Below are 22219 nucleotides of genomic sequence, written 5' to 3' on the forward strand. Positions count from 1 at the left end.
TCCCACAAATTTTGATGAGTTTTCCTTTCTTCATTTTTTAATGTTTTTAAATTTTTTTTGAGAGAGAGAGAGAGAGAGAGACTGTGAGGGAAGGGCAGAGAGAGAGGAAGACACACAATCTGAAGCATGCTGTAGGCCCTGAGCTGTCAGCACAGACCCTAATGTGGATTCTTTTTTTTTTTTTTTTTTTTAATGTTTATTTTTGAGAGAGACAGAGAGTATGCAAGTAAAGGGCAGAGAGAGAGGGAGACACAGAATCCAAAGCAGGGTCCAGGCTCTGACACGGGGCTCTAACCCATGAACTCTGAGACCATGACCTGAGCCAAAGTTGGATGCTTAACCGACTGAGCCACCCAAGTACCCCCCAATGCAGATTCTTTTTTTTAATTTAATTTAATTTAATTTTTTAATATGAAATTTATTGTCAAATTGGTTTCCATACAACACCCAATACTCATCCCAACTGGTGCCCTCCTCAATGCCCATCATCCCCGATGCGGATTCTTAAAGCCTCTCATAGGGCTCTGAACTGACAGTGGCGCCTGCTTAAGATAACTCTCTCTCTCTCTCCCTCCCTCTCTCTGTCCCCCCCCCCTCTCCCCCCCCCCCCCCCCCATGCTGTCTCTCAAATGAAAAAACAAACAAGCAAAAACAAAAGCATTCCTCATTTCTGTTACAGTGTTCTAGTATTTCTTTCTGGTTCTTTCTTACAGTTTCCAAGTCTCTGTTAACATTGCCCCATCTGTTCTTGCATGCAGTCTACTTTATCCATTAGAACCCTTAGCGTATTAATCATGGTTGTTTTAAATTCCTAATGTGATCATTCCAACACCCGTTTCCATTTCTGGTTCTGATGCCCACTCTGTCTCTTCCAATTGTTTTTTGTTGTTGTTGTTGTTGTTGTTGTTGTTGTTTTTGCCTTTTGGTATAACTCGTAATTTTTTCTTGATAGGCAGATACCATGTACCAGGCAAAAGGAACTGCTGTAAGTAGCCTTTAGTAAGGAACATGGTGGTGAAATGCAGGAGGGCGAGGAAGCACTCTAGAGTCCTATGGTTAGATCTCTGTCTTTTCATGAGCCTATGCCTCTGGACTGTGAACTTCACAAGTATTTCTCAGGTTTTCTTCTCCCCCTTTATGTAGGATAGGGTGGCTCAAGTGGGCTGCAGCTGGGTATTTCCCTTCCTCCAGGTTAGCCTGTGATAATAACCCAGCAGGTTAGGCTCCCGTTAACTAGTTTCCCCTCGGGGTTAGGCTTGTTAAGAACACAGTGCTCTGGGTACGTCAAAATGGTTACTTTCCCTCTCCCTGTGATGCGAGGGAGGAGGGGAGTTTCTCTGATTTTCACTGAGGATGAGCTAGGGCTCCTAGAGATAAAGCTGACAATCTTGTGCGGGCCCCTCCCACTGGCTCTCCCTGGAGTCTCTACTGACTTTAGGAACTCATCCTTACAGTTCAGGTTTTTCTCCCTGGCACTGGTTCCCAGAGCAGTTTCCACTCGCGAGTCTGTCCTCCCTTATTCCCTGTACATGTCTCTCTCTCGTACCTGTCTTGGGGGCAGCGGTTGCCCTGTGTCCCCGTCTCTCTTATGGCTTCAAGGAGAGCTGTTGATTTTTCAGTGTGCCCACTTTTTTACTTGTTGTTAGGATGGACTGATAAGTCCAAGCTCCTACATGCAGAAACACACACAGGCTTTCAACGCCGGGCATCTGCAGCCCTGGTCTCCCCCCCTCAGCCCACCCTACACCAAGCAGACACAGTGGAGGCTGAGCGTCAGGAAGAACTGGCTCTCAAGTCTGCTTCTCACTAGCTTTGTGATCCTGGGCAAGAAACATCACATCTCAGCTTCAGACTCCCTATCTTTGAAAGATACCACTTATGACCTCAAAGGACCGACTTAAAGTGGATTAGAAGAGGTTATAAATGGTTCAGCACTGAGGCCTGGACTATACTTAATAATCTTTTGTTAAAGGAATAGAAGCCTTATCTTCACGGTTACATTACTTCCAGAACTTGCTTTTATCAGACCAAATCTGTACTCAGAAGCCTCAAAACCAGTCCCTAAACTGCAAGCTTTAAACTCCAGTCACCTGTAGCAGCCACTGCCTGGATCCTCCTTAGGCCTGGAAATACTGTTTTGGGGTGGTTTGTCCATGTACATGCTTTTTTTAAATCTCCCCAACTGGAATTTAAATTCCAAAGAACAGGGACCCAATTCATAACACTTTGCCAGTACCAGGATCTCAATTTTTTATCAGGGGGCACCTGGGTGCTTGGTCGGTTAAGCATCTGAGCTCTTGATTTTAGCTCAGGTCATGATCTCACAGTTTGTGAGCTCGAACCCTATGTTGAGCTCTGTACAGACAGCACAGACCCTGCTTGAGATTCTCTCTCTCTCTCTCTCTCTCTCTCTCTCTGCTCCTCCCCTGCATTTGTGCACACATTCTCTCTCTCAAAACAAATAAATAAAAACTTAAAAAAATTTTTTTGATCAGGAGGAAGAGGAAGTAGGGTGGTGCTGGGTGTGGGGCAGTCAAAAAATCAAGCTAGGACAGAGAATGATGCCTCAAATACAGTAATATGATAACACCTATATAACATTGAGCAGAACCCAAAATGTCCAGACCTCTTGCCTGGTGGCAAGACTTTTTAAAAAGAACAGAAATTGAATTACATGTGGTTAGGTGGTATATGGAAACCCCCAGCTATAACATGGAGAGTCATATATCTGGGCAATAAGAAATACAACAACAGCATGTTTCCCTGATTTGGACAGAAATATCAGGCCTGCATGATAGTTACGATAATAATAATAATGAAAATACACAGATACTGATTATGTGAGAAACACCATCCTAAGCACATTAAATAAAGTATCTCACTTAATCCCCATAGAAACCCCCGAGGTTGGTACTAGTTTTACTCCCATTTTATAGATTGGGACACTGAGGCTTTAGGGCATCAAGTGACTTGTGTAGGGCTTCCCAGCTCATAGGAAGAGAGCAGAGACTCTACATATTCCAGGCTTCTGAGACCTGCTGACCTTACAGTCCACATTCTCTCCCTCCGTGGCCTCCTTGCTCTTCCTAGAATACACCAGGCACACTCCTTTCTCAGGCCTTTGCACCTGCTGTTCTGGGAATGCTCTCCTACTGATGCCCACACAGCTGGCTCCCTCAGCCCCTTCAGATCTCACTCAGGGAACCCTCACTTGAGCAGCCTAGCCAACACTGCTGTCCTCCAGATGTTCCCATCCCCCCTTCTACCTGATTTTCCCCTGCACATTTACACCTCCTGGCATACTACACACGCCACCTATTTACTTGTTTACTCCTGGTGACAGGGATTTGTGTCTGTTGTTCCGTGCTGCATCCTGACACCCACAGCAGTGCCTGGTGCACAAGCAGACCCTCCGGACATACTTGCTGGATGAAGGGATGGACTTACCTCACGTCATTGCCACCATGAGCAAAGGATCCAAAACAGGCAGTAAGGACTTGCAGGAAATGGAACAGGAGGTGGACCTCGGCTGTGTCCTTCTCCTCCTTCTCCTCTTCTGCAGGGTCGTCTCGGGGCTGGTCAGGATCCGTCAGCTCAGATGCCAGCTTCATTTCCACACCTCCCTCATCGGCCTCTATCTCAGCTTCTGCCACTGCATTGCAGTAGCTTGAGTAGCTGTCATAGCGAAGCCTCTTTTTAGAATAGGACACGGCGTCCCCCACCAGCTTCTCGCTGTCCTCTGGCGCAGATGACGAGTCAGCAGCTTTGAAGGTCGAGTGGACAGGCATTCCACAGATGGCTGCCGTGTAGCACGTGTAACTGTTATTTCGCCGCAGAAACCGGTAGTTGTTCTCCTGTGCGGGCCTCTCCTCGGGGCCCCTGTCTGAGTGAATCCTGTGCAGCAAGTCTTTGTAGAGCCCCGAGTCTTTGTGCACCGTGTGGTACACGTGCCCGTCACTCCTCGTGTGGCCGTCAAAGCCGAAGGTGCCGTTGGAGACAGGTGATTTTGCAGAGCCATGAGTCATGGAAAGTGCCCTTCCTGAAATGGGTTAAAAAGAGTCTTATTTTCTAGCTTTTGAATATAAATCGTTTCTGTAAGGCAATATCCCTCATCCTTTATGGTGGTGATCTCTGGAAATTTGGGTTATGGGTGATTTTCAATCTTTTTCCACATGCTTTATTTTCCAAATTAACTATAAAGAGCATGCAATACAGTTAAAATGAAAAAGGGAACTTGGAACATAAAACACATGGGCAAAACTTTGAAAATGATGTTATTTAAGTTCTCCTAAAAAGCATCTTCCAGGGGCACCTGGGTGGCTCAGTTGGTTAAGTGTCCAACTTTGGCTCAGGTCATGATCTCACTGCTTGTGAGTTCGAGCCCCGTGTCAGGCTCTGGGGCTCTGTGCTGACAGCTCAGAGCCTGGAGCCTGCTTCGGATTCTGTCTCCCTCTCTCTCTGCTCCTTCCCCACTCACATGCTGTCTCTCTCTCTCAAAAATGAATAAACATTTTTTAAAAAGCATCTTCCAGAAATGACTACGGCACTCTTTCCTGTTTCTAGTAACCAATAAAGGGAGAATCTTTATAAGGAACTTATTTCAGGAAAACTTCATGCATGAGGGACAAAATCCAGTTCGCTATGAGATAGATTTGTAGGTGCTCCTTAAAGGCCAATCATAAATGTCAAAGGCAGTTATCTGTCAGATCAGCGGAGCAAAATTCATTTGCTTTCTTTGGGTCAAGTCTGAGACCACACCTATGGGAAGTGAAAGCAGGTGCCAAGGCCCCACCTTGCAGGGAGGCGGGAAGCTGTCCCAACAGGCCTGGCAGAGGCTGGTGCTCACCCATCTTTAACCACAAATGTTACGAGACAAAAGAACCCCCAAGACGGCAGGACAGTCTTGACGTTTTTTGAGGTTTCTGTGATGCTACACTAGGCTTTCTCTTCATGTCCTCCATGTGGAAGGCATGCTTAGCAAGCTGGAAAAGCCAATCTTTGGCAACCAGGAAACTGCAACATGGAAGACGCAGGTGCAGTTGACTGAGCTGCAGAGAGGTGGTGTGTGGGCCCCGGCGCCGTTGATGAGACTATAAACAGCTCTTGGAAGAAAATCACAGGACCAGAGTGAGCTTGCTCTGTTGACTACATGGTCTTCTGAGACCTCTTTAGCCCCTGGACTACCCCAAAACATAAAACTGAGGGACACTTTTGTGCATTAAAACCTAACCACCCATGGGGCGCCTGGGTGGCTCAGTTGGTTAAGCCTCCAACTTCAGCTCAGGTCATGATCTCGTGGTTCACAAGTTCAAGCCCCGAGTCAGACTCTGCGCAGACAGCTCAGAGCCTGGAGTCTGTTTCAGATTCTGTGTCTCCCTCTCTCTCTCTGCCCTCCCCCACCCACACTCTGCCTCTTTCTCCCTCACTCTTTCTCAAAAACAAATAAACATTAAAAAAAATTTTTTTTAATATATAAATAAAACCTAATCACCCACAGGCAGCCTGGCTGGTGTCCCCTGCTCACTGGCCCCCTAGGAACTGCTCTCTACCACCATGGAAACTCTACACCCTCTGTGCACACCTTACCGTAGGAGGCCCGGGGGTGGTTTCCCACTGATGTGCCTTCAGAGGTTCCAGATGGCTCCCCAGCTGACCCCGTGAGAGGGACAGTGCTGTCGTCATTAGCCTTGGCACCTGGTAGCTCTTTAAATACTGGGGACTCCACTTCCTGAATTTTACTGAGGCTTTCGTCAGAAACTCGCGATAGAGCAGCTTCTTTTTGTAATTTGCCTAAAGAAAATATAGGTATAACTGAAAATTCTGAAATTAGAGATCTTGTTATTGAAAAGCGAATATAAAAGTGAGCATTTATCTTTATACTTTAGTATTTAACTTTGAAAATGAAAAAATAGTTATAGCTAAATAGAAAAAATGAAGAGGAGACTTCAATCAATTATCTGGGAAACTCAAGCCAGAAAATTCAGCTGCTGAGGACAAGAGGGGTAGGCTCAGGCCTCAATTATCTCCTTCAAAACCAACAAACTGAGAGGGCTAGATGCGGTCCCCACAGTCCCTTCCACCGCTAGTACTCTGTAATCCTACGACCATCTGGACTGGCCTTCTATTTTCTTAAACTAACCTCAAAATCACTGAAATGTTTATCCTTTTTGTCTTCAGAGATATTAGTTATAGTCTGTTTGGTTTTCTTCTGTTCAATAAATTACTGGTCTCTGATTTCTCCAGGTCACCAAATCTTAGAAAACAAGTAAATCATTTTCCAAAAAGGAACAGAGAGATCCTAATTACTTCTAAAAATCTTTTACTTTCAAAAGATAATTTTTTTAAAAAAAGCTGCTTTAAAGCTCTATAGGATTCTTTTTAATCAGATCTGATATGTGGTGCTGATTTAATGATCTTGCTGCTTGTAGATTCTCCTGGGCAAATTTCTAAGCTCTTACCTACAGAACTAAAATGGAAGTATTCTTCTTTGCTGGATATACTCACATAATCCTGTCACCTCCCTGTATCCACGTACACAGTCAGAAATACAGATTTTTTTTTTTTTTTTTTTTTTTTTTTAGATCCGGGACCTTAAGGTGCTTATAATCAAAATGAGAGAAGACAATATTTGTAAAGATTACAACAATTAAGCAAAAATTGTTCACACTTACATGAAACAGGTTTTATTATTTTCTGCTTTTTATTAATGAGCAAACTGAAGTACACAGAGAGATTAAGTCATTTGCCCAGAACCACACAGGTGGTAAAATGCAGGCATTTTAGCTCTATGGTCCATGACCTTAATCACTAGTGTATACTTAAAATACTAGATCAAGAAATATATATTGAACTAACAAAATATGGCATTGATAAAACAAAATCTCCTCAGAAGCCTATTGGGAGCAATACCAGTTTCCTGCTGTTACAGCATTAAGCTGGAAAGCAAAGATTTTATAGTCTATTCGGCAAGAAAGCTATTAGAAAAAGCCTCTAAAAATCAAAACATTTAGTGGGGCGCCTGGGTGGCTCAGTTGGTTAAGCGTCCAACTTTGGCTCAGGTCATGATCTCACAGTTCATGGGTTTGAGCTCCGTGTCAGGCTCTGTGCTGACCATTCAGAGCCTGAATGGAGCCTACTTCAGATTCTGTATCTCCTTCTCTCTCTGCCCCTTCCCTGCTCGTGCTTTGTGTCTTTCTCTCTCTCAAAATAATAAGTAAAAACATTTAAAAGAATGTTTAAAAAATCAAAGCATTGAAGTATAGTTGATCATTCCTATGGGTTAAACCAGACAAGCAGTATGTTTAAGGGGCTCATCTTCAGTTAGTAGTCTGTATGAATGGTGGAGGGATAGTTATTTTCAGCAGAGAGCAGGGAACAGCTACACAGGAGAAGCAGCAGCAATTCATCCAGCCATTATTGATGTGGCTTTACTATTTAGTCTGAAGTTGTATGTATTAATGTGGATCTTTTTAATTTTTGTTTTAAAATTTACATGCAGTGAACTGACTATGTATTTGTGTGCCCATCCTGATTCTAAGACATGTCTAGACTCATGTAACCCTCACCACAATCAGGATACAGAAAAGTTCTATCACCTCCCAAAGCTCCCCTGGTAGTAAGACCCACTGCCCAGCTCCTTGGCAATCACTGACCTGGTCTCTTCCCGTGTTCTGTCTTTTTCAGAATGTCATATAAATGAAACCATAAACTTTGTAATTTTTATAAAAATTTTTAAAATGGAAAAAACTTCTATGAGTGGGTGAAACAAAGAATTTTTAGATGTGACACCCAAAACACAATTTATAAAAAAAGAAGTTGTGGGGCCCCTGGGCGGCTCAGTTGGTTGAGGGTCCAACTCTCGATTTCGGCTCAGGTCATGATCCCAGGGTCATGGGATCAAGCCCTGTGTTGGGTTCTGTGCTGTGAAGCCTGCTTGAGATTCTCTCTCCTTCTGCCCCTCTCCCCCATTCGTGCTCATCCTCTCTTTATATAAAAAAAAAAAAAAAAAATTTAAAAAAGCTGATAAATGGCACTTCATCAAAATTAAAACTACTGTTCTGTGAAAAACACTATTAAGGGAATGAAAAGACAACCTACAGATTAGAAGTGTTTACAAATCCCCTGACAAAGGACTTGTATTCAGAATATATAGAGAAATCTTCAAGAATATTGCAGTGAAAAAATGAGCAAAAAATTTGGACACTTCATCAGTAGAGCTATATAAATGGCAAATAAGTCTATGAAAAGGTACTCCACATCACTAGTCATCACAGAAGTACAAACTGAAATCATGAGATACCATAGACACCAATTTGAATATCTCCAAAACAATGGGAAAATTTTATGTATTTTATTTTTTTCCCTAAAAGTCTTATCATTTTCTATTTTTGTTTAAATCTATGCTATGCTTTAATGTTTTTGTTTTTTGTTTTTTTTTGTTTTTTTTTTTTTTTACAGGTGTAAGGCTTAAGTCAAGGTTCTTTTTTTGGCATACAGATGTCCGAATATTCCAATACCATTTGTTGAAAGATGATTCTTTCTCCACTGAAGTGCCTCTGTACTTTGTTAAAAATCAACGTGCCAGATTTGTGTGGGTCTATTTCTAGACTCGAGTTCTGTTCTATTAATGTGGATGTCCATCTCTTCACTAATACCACACAGTCTGGTCACTTTATATTAACTCTTTGAGTAAAGTAGTATGAATCTTCCAATTCTGTTCTTTTTCAAAAGTGTTTTGGCTATTCTAGTTCATTTTCCTTTCAATATAGATTTTACTTTTTTTTTTTTAATGTTTTATTTATTCTTGAGAGACAACATGAATGAGGGAGGGGCATAGCGAAAGAGACACAGAGACACAGAATCCGAAGCAGACTCCAGGCTCTGAGCTGTCAGCACAGAGCCCGACATGGGGTTTAAACTCACGAGCTGTGAGATCACGACCTGAGCCGAAGTCGGACGCTCAACCGACTGAGCCACCCAGGCGCCCCTCAATATAGATTTTAAAACCAGCTTGTCTAAATCTACAAAATAACCTGCTTGGATTTTAACTTCAACTGTGTTAAATCTAGAGAACAATTTGACAAGAACTGACATCTTAATGATACTGAATCTTCTAATTCGTGAACATGGTATGTCTCCTCATTTGTTCTGTTCTTCTTTGGAATATGGATTTTCAAACTGAGATATGTCCACACTGAAACAGGATCGTAAGGCACACTCTGAGGCTGAAAGTAAATACTTCTTTTCATCTGAGAGCCCTGTAACAGCATGTGGCCTTAAGGCTTAGAACTATGTTGCTAAGGACAGAATAGCAGCTCTTATAGCTTTCTGATCCATATTCTTCTTTTTGAAAAATTCTGTTGAAATATGATTTATATACAATAAAATTCATACATTTTAAACGTGCAGACAGATGACCTGTGATGGATGAGTACACCCTATAAACACTACCCCAGCTGGGACAGAGAACACTTCCATTTCCATGTTCCTGGAATGTTCCCATGTGCCCCTTTGCCATTAGTCTCCTGGAAACCTCCCACCATCTCCAGCACCTAGAGCTTTCTATCGCTATAGATTAATTTTCCCTGGAATCATATAGGATGTACTATTTTGTATCTGGCTTCTTTTACTCAACATAATGTCTGTGAAATTCATTATACTGTGGTTAGTTCATTCTCTTTATAGCTATGGAGGCTTGAATTACATGAATATATCACAATTTGGTTATCCTTTCACCTATTCAGGAACATTTGGGTTGTTTCTAGTTTCTGGTTGTTATGACAAAATGATTGTATACAAGTCTTTCTATGAACATATATATTTTTTATTTCTTTATGTTTATTTATTTTTGAGAGAGAGAGACAGAGACAGAGACAGAGACAGAGACAGAGTGCAAGTTGGGGAGGGGCAGACAGAGAGGGAGACACAGAATCTGAAGCAGGCTCCAGGCTCTGAGCTGTCAGCACAGAGCCCGACGTGGAGCTCAAACCCATGAACCATGAGATCATGACCTAGCTGAAGTCACACACAACCAACTGAGCCACCCAGGTGCCCCTATGAATGTACGTTTTCATTTCTCTTGGATAAATATCTAGGAGTAGAATTACTGGGTCATGTGGTAAATGTATGTCTAACTTGACAGGAAACTTCAAATTTCCAAGTGGTTGTACCATTTTATATTTCACCATAAACGTCTGAAAATTCTAGTTATTCTTCTTTGTCAATATTTTGAAATGTTAGTCTGTTTACTTTTAACCATTCCTGTGGATGTGAATGGATGGATATCTTACTGTGTTATTAATCTGCATTTCCCTGAAGACTAATGCTTTTCATGGGGCTGGTAGAACCTGACCAGTAGTTAACTTCCAGTCATCCGAGGCAACCAGGACCTTACTGCTCATTCCAGTCACAAGTTACCAAGAAAAAGTTTGAGCCAGAAAGCAGTTAGGAGCCAAGAGACAAGGATGGGGCATGTATCTCAGTGCTATGTTCTAGGGTTATTCATGCATCCAGTTTCTTCTGTTAGTAAGGGTAATTGTGGGTTACACCTGAAGCCCCAGGAACCAGGATTTTTGTAAACCAGAAGAATAAAAAAGCCCTTACCTGCTATTTTCCTCCGCATCCATGGACACACAAAGAGCCATACAAAAAGGGCAAACAGCAGTGCAACGCCAAAGGAGATGAGTGCTATTGCCCATATGGGAAGGACCAGACCAAGCACTGGAAAGTAAAAAGGACAGTGGTGTTGTCGGTGGATACTTTCTGAAAGGCCATGCTCATATCAACATACTTTACATTCCCCCAATCCAAAACTAATCACCTGGGTTTTGTATTTAATAAAACTTTCAACCAAAACAATGTGCTATAGTTTTTGGGGTAGAAAGCTGTCCCTGGAACGTTCCCATGTGCCCTGTGTTTAAGACACACTATATCTGGTCAATATGTGGTTAAACTGAGTAGTAAGCTAACTATTACAATTTTATCAATGTGGCACAAACAGCATATTAAATTGGAATAAAACCATTTACATATTATTTCAATATCTAAGTTACAGAGTTCCGGAGTGGACCATATATAGCTAAGAAAGGACGTTGTCGTCTTCTGTCCTGACATCAGCCCACTCCCACAGCAGTGAGCAGCTGAGGTCTGGAACCCTGCACCAGGCTGCTGACTGCTGCCTCTTTGGGTTTCTCAGTAGTCAGCAGCTCTGCTTTAAATGGCCATGACACTCTAACCACATATACAAACCTTTTTAAAGTCAGCTTGGAGATAAAGGTTCTATAAAAGGACATTGACCTCCAAATTTAACTGTTCTTTGAATTGTCAACTCATGTAATTATAGAAAAACTTTTCATTAAAATTCAATAATGCATACTAAGTTGCAATTACATTAGCCAATAAAAAGGCAGAAGGGCACATGGTTTAGGAGCATCATATTTTCCTGGCACTGCATTCCAGAACTCATCACTCTGAATTTTGTCCATTTTCTGGCACTGGTGGCAACAGGCACATTTCACACACATTCACAGGTTTACAGCTTTAACATGCATGCTTGCACAGAAACAAAGATATGTGTACAAGAACACTTACTAATGGCTTTATTTGTAACAGTAAGAATGTGCAAGACAACTAATATGTGCATCATTATGGAAATGTGTAATAATTATAGGACAGAATCATATAAATGAGATAGATCTATATATACTGATAAGGAAAGAGGCCTATGATCTAGTAAGTAAGAAGGGCTGCCTGGAAATGAGAAAAAATGAAATATGGCCTTTTGTAGCAACATGGATGGAACTGGAGAGTGTGATGCTAAGTGAAATAAGCCATACAGAGAAAGACAGATACCATATGGTTTCACTCTTATGTGGATCCTGAGAAACATAACAGAAACCCATGGGGGAGGGGAAGGAAAAAAAAAAAAAAAAAAAAAAAGAGGTTAGAGTGGGAGAGAGCCAAAGCATAAGAGACTGTTAAAAACTGAGAACAAACTGAGGGTTGATGGGGGGTGGGAGGGAGGGCAGGGTGGGTGATGGGTAGTGAGGAGGGCACCTTTTGGGATGAGCACTGGGTGTTGTATGGAAACCAATTTGACAGTAAATTTCATATATTAAAAAATTAAAAAAAAAAAAAAAAAAAAAGGAAGGGCTGCCTGGAGTACTATACTCCAATTTATGTTGTTGGTTTTTTTTAAGATTTTATTTTTAAGTAATCTCTACACCCAACATGGGGCTTGAATTTACAATCCCACCCCAGATCAAGAGTTGCATGTTCTATCAACTGAGCCAGCCAGGCACCCCGAATTTATGTTTTTTAAAAAAACCCATATTGGGGACACCTGGGTGGCTCAGTCAGTTAAGCCTCCTACTCTGGACTTTGGCTCAGGTCATGATCTCACGGTTCGCGATATCGAGCCCCACATCGGGTTCTGCGCTACCAGTGTGGAGCCTGCTTGGGATTCTCTCTCTCCCTCTCTCTGCCCCTCCCCTGCTCGTGCTCTGTCTCTCTCTCTCTCTCAAAATAAATAAATAAACTTAAAAAAATATATTTCTACTCCTACCATACGAACAAATGTATAGAAAAAGTTCCGGAATGATACAATGGTTAATCCTATAGGGACATAAGAAATCGGAGAGGGCTTTCACTTCTTACTACATACACTTTTGTACTGTTAACTTTGAAAACATAAGCATGTCACTTCTGTAAATTGTTAAACATGTTTTAAAAGTTTTAAAGGAATGAACTATTTAAAACTTTGCTCTTCGCTCTTAGATTAAATAAATCTTTAATGATGCAGGCTTTGTTACACTGTTAACCATTTTATATATACAAACACACTCAAAGCTATTTGATTAAGGGATTATTAAACATTTTGGTAACTGTAAGAGGTAGAATAGATAGGTAATACTATAAGTGAGAGTCAGGATTAGCTTACACACATACGAAAAACAAAAAACCTGAATCACCGAGCTTAATTATAGCTAAGGCGTCACTGGTGGGAGTACAGACGCTTTAGGGGCTAGATTATCTGAATCACTCGTAACACGCACTCTGACATCAGAAAGCTATGGACACCCTGGGGCTGCACCACATTAGCCGGCAGCCTGGCTCCAGCCCTGGCTCTGCCTCTAAGTCTGACCCTTGCAAAATCACTCAGGCTCACCCCACCAGGCTGTGCCAGTGGGCCACCGCTTCCTGGCTTCTGCTTTAGAACTTTACGTCAGTGTCTTAACACATGTGAGAAGAGCTCACACCAGAGCTGTTTCTTGCCAAACTGAATAGTAACTGTTAATTAGCAACACCAAACTGATCAACTAACATCAATACCAATCACTCTTACAGCTTAAAAGTATATGTTTTCCAGGGCACCTGGGTGGTTCAGTCGGTTCAGCGTCCGACTTCGGCTCAGGTCATGATCTTGCGGTCCGTGAGTTCGAGCCCCGCGTCGGGCTCTGTGCAGACAGCTCAGAGCCTGGAGCCTGTTTCAGATTCTGTGTCTCCCTCTCTCTCTGCCCCTCCCCTGCTCATGCTCTGTCTCTCTCTCTGTCTCAGAAATAAATAAACGCCAAAAAAATTAAAAAAAAAAAAAAAAAAGTATTTGGTTTCCGAAGAGGTTTCCTTTGTGCTTCCTGGGTTAGTTGATGATAAAACTGTTTAACTGTGCTACTTTTAGTTTCATTGTATTAATCTAAGAGAGGCAAGCCCTGGATACGGTGGGAAGAGAGAAATAATTTGGGATATATATATATATATATATATGGAGATATTTAAAATATCTATATATAGATTTAAGATATTTATACATAGATAATAATCTTTTCCATCTTTCTATAATGTACTTATCTATCCATAATCTATTTATTTTTTATTTTTAAAAATTTACATCCAAATTAGTTGGCATATAGTGCAACAATGATTTCAGGAGTAGATTCCTTAATGCCCCTTACCCATTTAGCCCATCCCCCCTCCCACAACCCCTCCAGTAACCCTCAGTTTGCTCTCCATATTTATGAGTCTCTTCTGTTTTGTCTCTTCCCTTCCTTTATGTTCATCTGGTTTGTCTCTTAAAGTCCTCATATAATTGAAGTCATATGATTTTTGTCTTTCTCTAATTTCACTTAGTGTAATACCCTCCAGTTCTATCCCCGTGGTTGCAAATGGCAATATTTCATTCTTTTTTTTTTTTTTTTAATTTCTTTTTTCAACGTTTTTTATTTATTTTTGGGACAGAGAGAGACAGAGCATGAACGGGGGAGGGGCAGAGAGAGAGGGAGACACAGAATCGGAAACAGGCTCCAGGCTCCGAGCCATCAGCCCAGAGCCCGACGCGGGGCTCGAACTCACGGACCGCGAGATCGTGACCTGGCTGAAGTCGGACGCTTAACCGACTGCGCCACCCAGGCGCCCCAATATTTCATTCTTTTTGATTGTCGAGTAATACTCCATTGTATATATACCACATCTTCTTTATCCATTCATCCATCGATGGACATTTGGGCTCTTTCCATACTTTGTCTATTGTGGATAGTGCTGCTATAAACATGGGGGTTGCATGTGTCCCTTTGAAACAGCACACCTGTACCCTGTGGATAAATGCCTAGTAGTGCAATTGCTGGGTCATAGGGTAGTTCTATTTTTAGTTTTTTGAGGAACCTCCATACTATTTTCCAGAGTGGCTGCACCAGCTTGCATTCCCATAATCTATCTATTTGAGATGAGTGAACACGTTTGCTCTAGGACACTATTTTTTTCCATCCATGCTGAGCAGAGCCCAAAATAAAAGCAGACAAGGGCTGCTCTAGATGTTCCTTCCATGCCTATCTCCATGCTTTCTGTTGGGGTCCCTTGGGATTCTCAAGGTGTCAGGACCAACATCCAAGAAAGAGAAACTGAGGTTGGTTATAAGAGTTTGACCCCTGGTGTAGACAATAAGCCACACTATCACTTGCTCTTTGTAATTCTAGCATCACAACCTCTTTTGCCATCAGTTTGGCCTGGGAAGTGGCCAGAAAGCTCTGAAGTCACCCTCCTAAGTCACAAGAAACTGGAAAGGAGAGTAGGGGATAAACACATCACTGAGAGTGGAAGTTGGGGAGAAAGAGTAAAACATCCAGGAGGAAAAAGAACAAAGGCATGCAGAAAAATGGGGACAGTTGTTGATGATGAGAGCAGAGGGGAACAGGATGGGGAAAGAATGTGGATCTGACCAAATTATTCCAGCAATTTAGTAATGTGACAGGGCAGCAAAAGAACACAAGGATTCACTTTTAAAACCAGCATATAAGAAATGTGAACTGACAGTTATGTTACACAGCTGTAATTTGTACAAATATATAAAATCAAGTTTCATGGATAAAAAACAAACACAAAAATTCAGTGTAGAAAGGCAGTTGAATCAATGTGCATCCAAGGCAAAACTTCTGACAAAAATACTCTGCATTGTCTTCCTATGAGTACCTACATTATTTTCCAATAATCACACCTTAAGTTGGCAATAAAATATGGCGCGCCTCTTCACTCTGTGGATAGGCAAAGTAGGACACGGCATGAATTGCTCCATTCCCTCAGCCAAAAGTGGCTGCCAGGAGCCGACACCAGGGGCTACGAGTCCCAGGCCTCTGCTCCAGACATACAACAGCCTTTCAGCTCAAGCTCCTTCCATTTTCTCAACAGTTAAGACATGATGAATAGTGATTTAGCTCTACCCTCAAACATCTTTAAAATTCTATTTCAAATCCCCCCAAGATCAGAATACGCAAGAGACTTGGGAAGTAAACAGTCTTCCAATGTCATTACTTTGTTACACCTCTGATTTTTCATATATGACAACATTATTAGAATCTATAAAATGAATAAAACTTCCAAAGGTCATTGACCTATATTTCTTCCCTTATATTCCTACTCCTTAGCTTCTCTCTACAGCCTTTCTTCTCTATTTTAATTTATAAAATTAAAATTATTAAATTTAAATTAAAACATTAAATCATTAAATTATTAAATTTATAAAATTAATTTATAAAATAATATATGCTTATTATTAAAAAAGCAGTACAAAACTGTATGATGTACAGATATGAAAATAGCTCATTACTCTTCCCTCTTGAACCTACTTTCTAGAGAAATACTGTTAACTCCGTGGCATGTTTCCTTCCAGGTATTTTCTAAATATAAACACACAATGTAGAATGTTTGTGAGAATCTCTTTTTTCCTTTAAAAAAAGTTAATGGATGTAGAATCATACTGTATATATTCTGTGATTTCATTTCCCACATACAATATATCAATATATTGTGGGTATCTTTCCACAGTCTCACACACATGCACACACACACACACGTGTGTGCGCGTTTACCTTACTTGCAGATGCTGATGCTGCTGGTCCAGGGACCACACTTTGACTTAGAAGTTACATATGATCACCAGAGGCTTAATTAGGCTATCAGCTCTGACCACTCAAAGAAGCATGCAACAAATTTCAGTTCTCATTCTTTAAAAATTGAACAAAGCCAGGTCCCGCACAACTGAAGACTTTTTCATTAAAAATAAACCTCAGGCTTGTATCCAACCCAAGTGAGCACTTTATTTCCCAAAGTTATTTTTGCTTCTTGCAAATTATTTTTTTAAGGAAAAAAATGCAGAGACAATGTTTTAAAGTGGTCAGTCTTTGAAGTAGAAGAATGACTTTTGAGAAAACTTGTGTCAAATGCAAACAAATCAAACTAAGCCCAAGATATAAACAACTTCAAAATAATTGAGAAGGAGGAGCAAGGAAATCAAAACAAAGCTCTAGAGCTCAACAGCCAATGAGTCCCACTGAAGTCATGTCCATGCATAAATATGCTATTTATCAAAAGCTCTTACAGCTTAAACAGGGTAAGATTAATGTTGCTACTCCTTTTTGTTAGAGATTTTCATTTTTTCCTTTTACCTCTGAGGCACCTATGTGTTGAATGGAAATATTCTAAGGAAGGAAGGAAACAAGGAAGAATAAATTCCAGACTGGCAGGAAGGCAGACCTATTCTGAAAGGAGAGTGACCGAGTCACTGTTGAAGGGACCCTTCTCAGCTCAGCCTTATCACCAAATATGACACCACAGCTATCAGGCAGCAAGGCCCCACGTGAGGAAGTAGTAGGTAATTACAGTCTAGTTTGAAAGGCAAAAGTTAACTTTTGTCTAACTAAAAATAAGATCTGGACTCATCTACTGGATATTCTAAAAACATGCCCCTGGAGCAAAAATATTAGCAAAATCCTTTTCTGACTTAGTGGGGAAAAAAAATGGCTGGTCCTTCAGAGTCATGACTTACTTTTCTTTCCTTCTCCACTAGGCAAGCCCCCCTGGAAAACTTCAAGTAAGCTTTCCAAACCAACATGTGTGGAAAAAATAAAAGGATAACTCAGGATATGCTGGCAACTTAAGGTGGAAAAGATGAGGCTACTTATGATTGATAGCAATGAAATGGCTGCTATTATGGATTAAGATGGACTATGGGCCAGGCACTGTGTTCAGCACCTGCCGGCATTATCTCACATAACGTGGTGTTGCTTTCACAGAAGTCCTCCTACTGCCCTTACTTTATAATGATGCACAGAGGCTCAGGGAGGTGAGGAGATGTGACATTCCTGATAGCACAGCTGCCAACCGAAGTCCTTAACATTAGCTCTAGCACTGGGAATACTATTTGTGCTTTCAAATGAGTAATGATCTTCAAGATTCTTGTACAGGTTTTTTAATATTCCTAATGAATGAGGTAGCCAGTCTCTTTACACTACCTGCATGAAATATATACAAAACATATATAGCCAGGTTTCCAAATATATTAGAATCCATTTTTTTAAAGCGTTTGTTTGTTTTGAAAGAGAGAGCGCACGAGCAGGGGAGGGCAGAGAGAGAGAGAGAGGGAGAGAGAGAATCCCAAGCAGGCTCCTTGCTGTCAGCGCAGAACCTGACAGGGGGCTCCAACTCACGAACCATAAGATCATGACCTGAGCCAAGATCAAGAGTCAGACGCTTAACCAACTGAGCCACCCAGGCACCTCTAGAAGCCATTTTTAAACAGAGTGAAGAGAAGAGAAAAAACATATTAAGGTTGGTACATTCTGACTGTTATTAACAGTGACATGAGGGACCAGGTACTATATACTAGGTGTCTAACCTGTGCCATGTCACGTGTTGGTCAGTGTACTGTCATCACGCAGAGCCTGGGGCTCGGAACTAGGATTCTCTACCTGACTAGTTATATGCCCTTGGAAATTCAGCATTGCCACGCTTCACTTTCCTGTCTGCATTACCAGTTTCCCAGAGGACTTCAGAGGACCAAAAGGATTCATGTAAAACTCAACTCACTAAAAGTTAGCATTTACATTATTTATTTCTTACAACCTCTCTATGAAGTATTGATATTATCTTTAGTGCCTCATCTGTCATACAGTTTAACTTTCTCTAGAATAATTTACCATCCCAGTCAGAATGGTACCATACCAGAATTACCATACCATTTGCAAATCTGCAGTAAAACTGCAGCAAAAGATGAGGAAATGAGAAAAAAGAGATGGAAAAAATGAGGCCAACTACAGAAAAAGGCAAATTTTAATAAAAATCACAGTTGACTTCTGACATTCAGAAGAACCACCAGGAGCAAGAAGAACAGAGGGTAGGGGGCGCCTGGGTGGCTCAGTTGGTTGGGTGTCTGACTTCCGCTCAGGTCACAATCTCACTGCTTGTGAGTTCGAGCCCCATGTCAGGCTCTGGGGCTCTGTGCTGACAGCTCAGAGCCTGGAGCCTGCTTCGGATTCTGTGTCTCCGTCTCTCTCTGCCCCTTCCCTCCTCTCGCTTGCTCTCTCTCTCAAATAAAAAAAAATAATAAAAAATTTAAAAAAAGAATATAGGGTAGAAAAAAATAAAATGCAGAAAGAAAAGTAAATCAATAAATCATCCTTATTTGTACCAGTTCCCATTTTCAGGCCTGAGTACTACAAAGGCACCCCCAGCCTTCATTAGCTCTGTGCTTCAAATCACCAAGCTTAGAGACAGCTATTGACATTTGCTTATTAGCTTTTTGTTCAGCTAACTTGAGCTCTAGGAGCTTATGTAAAATTAAGAACAAGACTCAGGAGAAGCACGAAGTTGCTACACAAAGAATAGCTCTCCTACGGTTTTCTCCCAACTTCGTGCTCCAAGGCCTGCCCAGCCCTGTGTGAATGCTCTGGGAGATTCAGACTTGGGGGTGGGATTAACTCTGTGGTACGGAGCTGTGTTTTCCCTGCCTCCAATTTTTTTAGATATTGAGAAGATAGTCTATGACAAACACACTTCATAGTCCATGACTTATAAAACCTCCAGGGCCACCAGGCTGCTAGTATCTGAGGCTAGGGTTTTGTATCTCTCCAGCTCTCCTCATCCCCATGACCTTCAGCTTTGTGCTTTTCACAGAACTTGAGGCAGCTGTGATGCTCTACCCCCTGGGCTACCACCCAAAGTCTGGAAGTCCTGATCATGAGTATTGAAACTCTGAAGATCAACACTTTGAATGCTGCAGAGATGCCAAAGCAGAAGGTTCCATAATGTTAATATTCATTCAGAAATTTTTTATTTGCAGTACTGAGTACACAAACATATTATAAATGTCTAATAAAATAAAATCTGAGAAAAATGGCCTTGAGGAACCTAGTTTGAGAAATTAGTAAGGATACTCCCCCATTTTGGAAGAGGGCACCTGTCAGCTGTTGTATGATATGCCATTTAGGGAAAATTTTATCTTTTGAACAGGAAGAGGGAGATTTTTTGTCAGATATAGCCAATAACTGAATCTTAATCCATAATGTAATCCATAATGGCCATAAAGGTCATTAACAAGAAGAAACACAACACAAACTGACATATCTGCTGACTCCAGATATCCCCACAATAATGGGTATACTGAGGATTTAGCTGTAGGAGGCTACCACAAAGAGAAACAGGAGGAATCCTCTCTACTGAAACATGTACAAATACTCACCAACACTGAAATGTTTGCAAATAGAAATACCACATATGACTTTCTTTAGCCATCCAAAATGCAAAAGAAAACAACTTTTAATCCAGCATCCCCCCCCCCCCCAAAATAACCCTAAACCCATGTAAAAAGAACAAAAGCCATCAGAATGGGAAGGAGTAATTCTGAAAAATCAACATTGGTTTCAGTACCTTAAAAAAAAAAAAAAAAGGGGAGCTTCTACCCACTGGATTCATTGGTCAGACAAATTCCAGGGAGGTGGATATTTGTGCTATGGGCCACGGCAGAGCTTCGTGTGTCATGTGTGTGCCATCCCCCTCCCCAAACTCCCCCGCAGCCTGGGGAGGTACGTGGCGTTAGATCCTGTTCTGAGACTCAGCGCAAGAAAGCTGCTAAGGTAACACAGAGGGGCAAACATGCAGAATGAGGATTTCACATTTCTTTTTTTCACTTGCAAGTGTGTTTCTTGCCTCTGTACTTCACATACCTCTTGAGTATTTAGAACAAGGATGTACATTTACTCTTCTTTTTACTACTCCATCATGAGCATGAGTGATGCTTTTTACCATCAACCAACAACAGTGCCAGCACCAAATAAACCAATACCGTTAAGTCTAACGCTAATACACTCTGCCTGCCAGATTTAAACTGCCGAGGAATTCTTACCTGGTGCTCCTGTGTACATGATGGAAAATACGTTTATTGCTATTGTAGCAGCATAGAACACTGGAAGTGCCCGGAGGCCATTGGGAACAGGGTCCTCCTGTATGATAATGAGATAAAGTGGAAGGTCAGGATTCAGGAAGCATCTGGAGCCAACAGAGGCAAAATGATATAAAACACTGTTACGAGAAAGTCTTCCAAACTGTGGTGTGGCCAAAACGGCTGGCCATGTCACTGCCGTGTGATCTATTGCACATCAGCTCAGGCTGTCTCTCCTACACAATTACTATTTCAAAGAGCACTATTGTGGACAGCAGACACGTTGAAGCACTAAAATCACATGAGCTGATGTCAGATTTAGAAACAGAGAAGAGCTGTGAGGTTAGCCCCCAGTTCCTGGGGACTGAAGCCCGGAGCTCAGCATCTACTTCAAACCCCGTGGTGCTCACCACGCCAGCTAGTTTCAGGTTTGGCCCTGAAAATTCACTGTCAACAAATATTTGAAGACTCAACCATCGGATGATGCCCCAAGAAAGCCAAATTACTTAAACACCACTGCATTACTACTAGATTTTACATCGCCCTATTGCACAATACATTTTAGCTCTATTAAAATATAGAAAGCAAATATATTACCGTATGCCATGGCTTTTTAAGATCTTTTCATAAGTTATAGTATTTAACCTTCAACTATTAGGAATTAAAAAGAACTGTGGGTTCTTTATCTAACAAAAAATGTATTTACAATTTTAGGTTTCTGGTACATTTCCTAAATCTAATACTTCAACAAGAAGGGATACTGCATATGTTTTACACTAAATAACATCTGAGAAAATATTCAAAATTTAGGGTTTTAAGCAGATCTACAGAAGATTTTGAAGCAAAAATACAGGCTGGGAACTCGTCAATACAGCACTGGCACATAGATGTCACTTAATTCAAAAAAGGACTCCTTTCTAATAACCATGTAAGACACTGGTACATTTATATAAATCTGCTACCTACCCATGATAAAAGGAAAATTAGATCTAACAACTGCTCTGAGCCCCAGGAGTAAGGATAAATGGAGATAGTGAAAGATTCCTAGGGTCAAATGCAAACATGTATGGAAATCAAGTATGTTTGCAGAACAGTACAACCCATTAAGAACATATTCTGGAATGTCTCAAGTAGCCATCAGCACTTGTCAAGAGGCTTGAGTTGAATGGTAGTGAGAGTAAGGACCAGTAAGAGCAGGGGTAGTAAGTGATTCAATTACATGAGAGTTACAGCCAGCCCAGCAGGGTTGACAAGCACAGAGAACATGATGCCAGGAGCCAGGGCAGGAGCCAGGGATGAGGCGCAGTAGTCTTCTCACCTGTTGTGTATCATGTGACAAGAACCCAGGCTCAACTACAAACAAAATGTGCGGGTGCTCAAATGCCCACTGCCCCTCATTTCCAAAATGTTTTCTCAGGCCAAGAGTTACTAAAGACTCCTGAAAGTGTCTAAGTCCTGAATTTACATTTTATTTTATTTTATTTTATTTTATTTTATTTTATTTTATTTTATTTTATT

At 41.2% G+C, this 22219-nt stretch overlaps 1 protein-coding gene across 2 annotated transcripts in view; it reads right to left on the reverse strand.

Moving 5' to 3' along the window:
* SLC20A2 (solute carrier family 20 member 2) overlaps positions 1-22219 on the reverse strand; it is a 107564-nt gene that overhangs the window by 18867 nt on the left and 66478 nt on the right. For both annotated transcript variants that reach the window (XM_049632467.1, XM_049632466.1), the window contains exons 5-8: positions 20666-20762; positions 10603-10719; positions 5587-5790; positions 3448-4039 (exon numbers count right to left, since the gene is read on the reverse strand). In XM_049632467.1, the coding sequence (XP_049488424.1) occupies positions 3448-4039; positions 5587-5790; positions 10603-10719; positions 20666-20762 (1010 nt within the window). The remainder of the gene's footprint in view (positions 1-3447; positions 4040-5586; positions 5791-10602; positions 10720-20665; positions 20763-22219) is intronic.

This window comes from Panthera uncia, chromosome B1 (genome assembly GCF_023721935.1).
Source record: "Panthera uncia isolate 11264 chromosome B1, Puncia_PCG_1.0, whole genome shotgun sequence".
NCBI classification, from domain to species: Eukaryota; Metazoa; Chordata; class Mammalia; order Carnivora; family Felidae; genus Panthera; species Panthera uncia.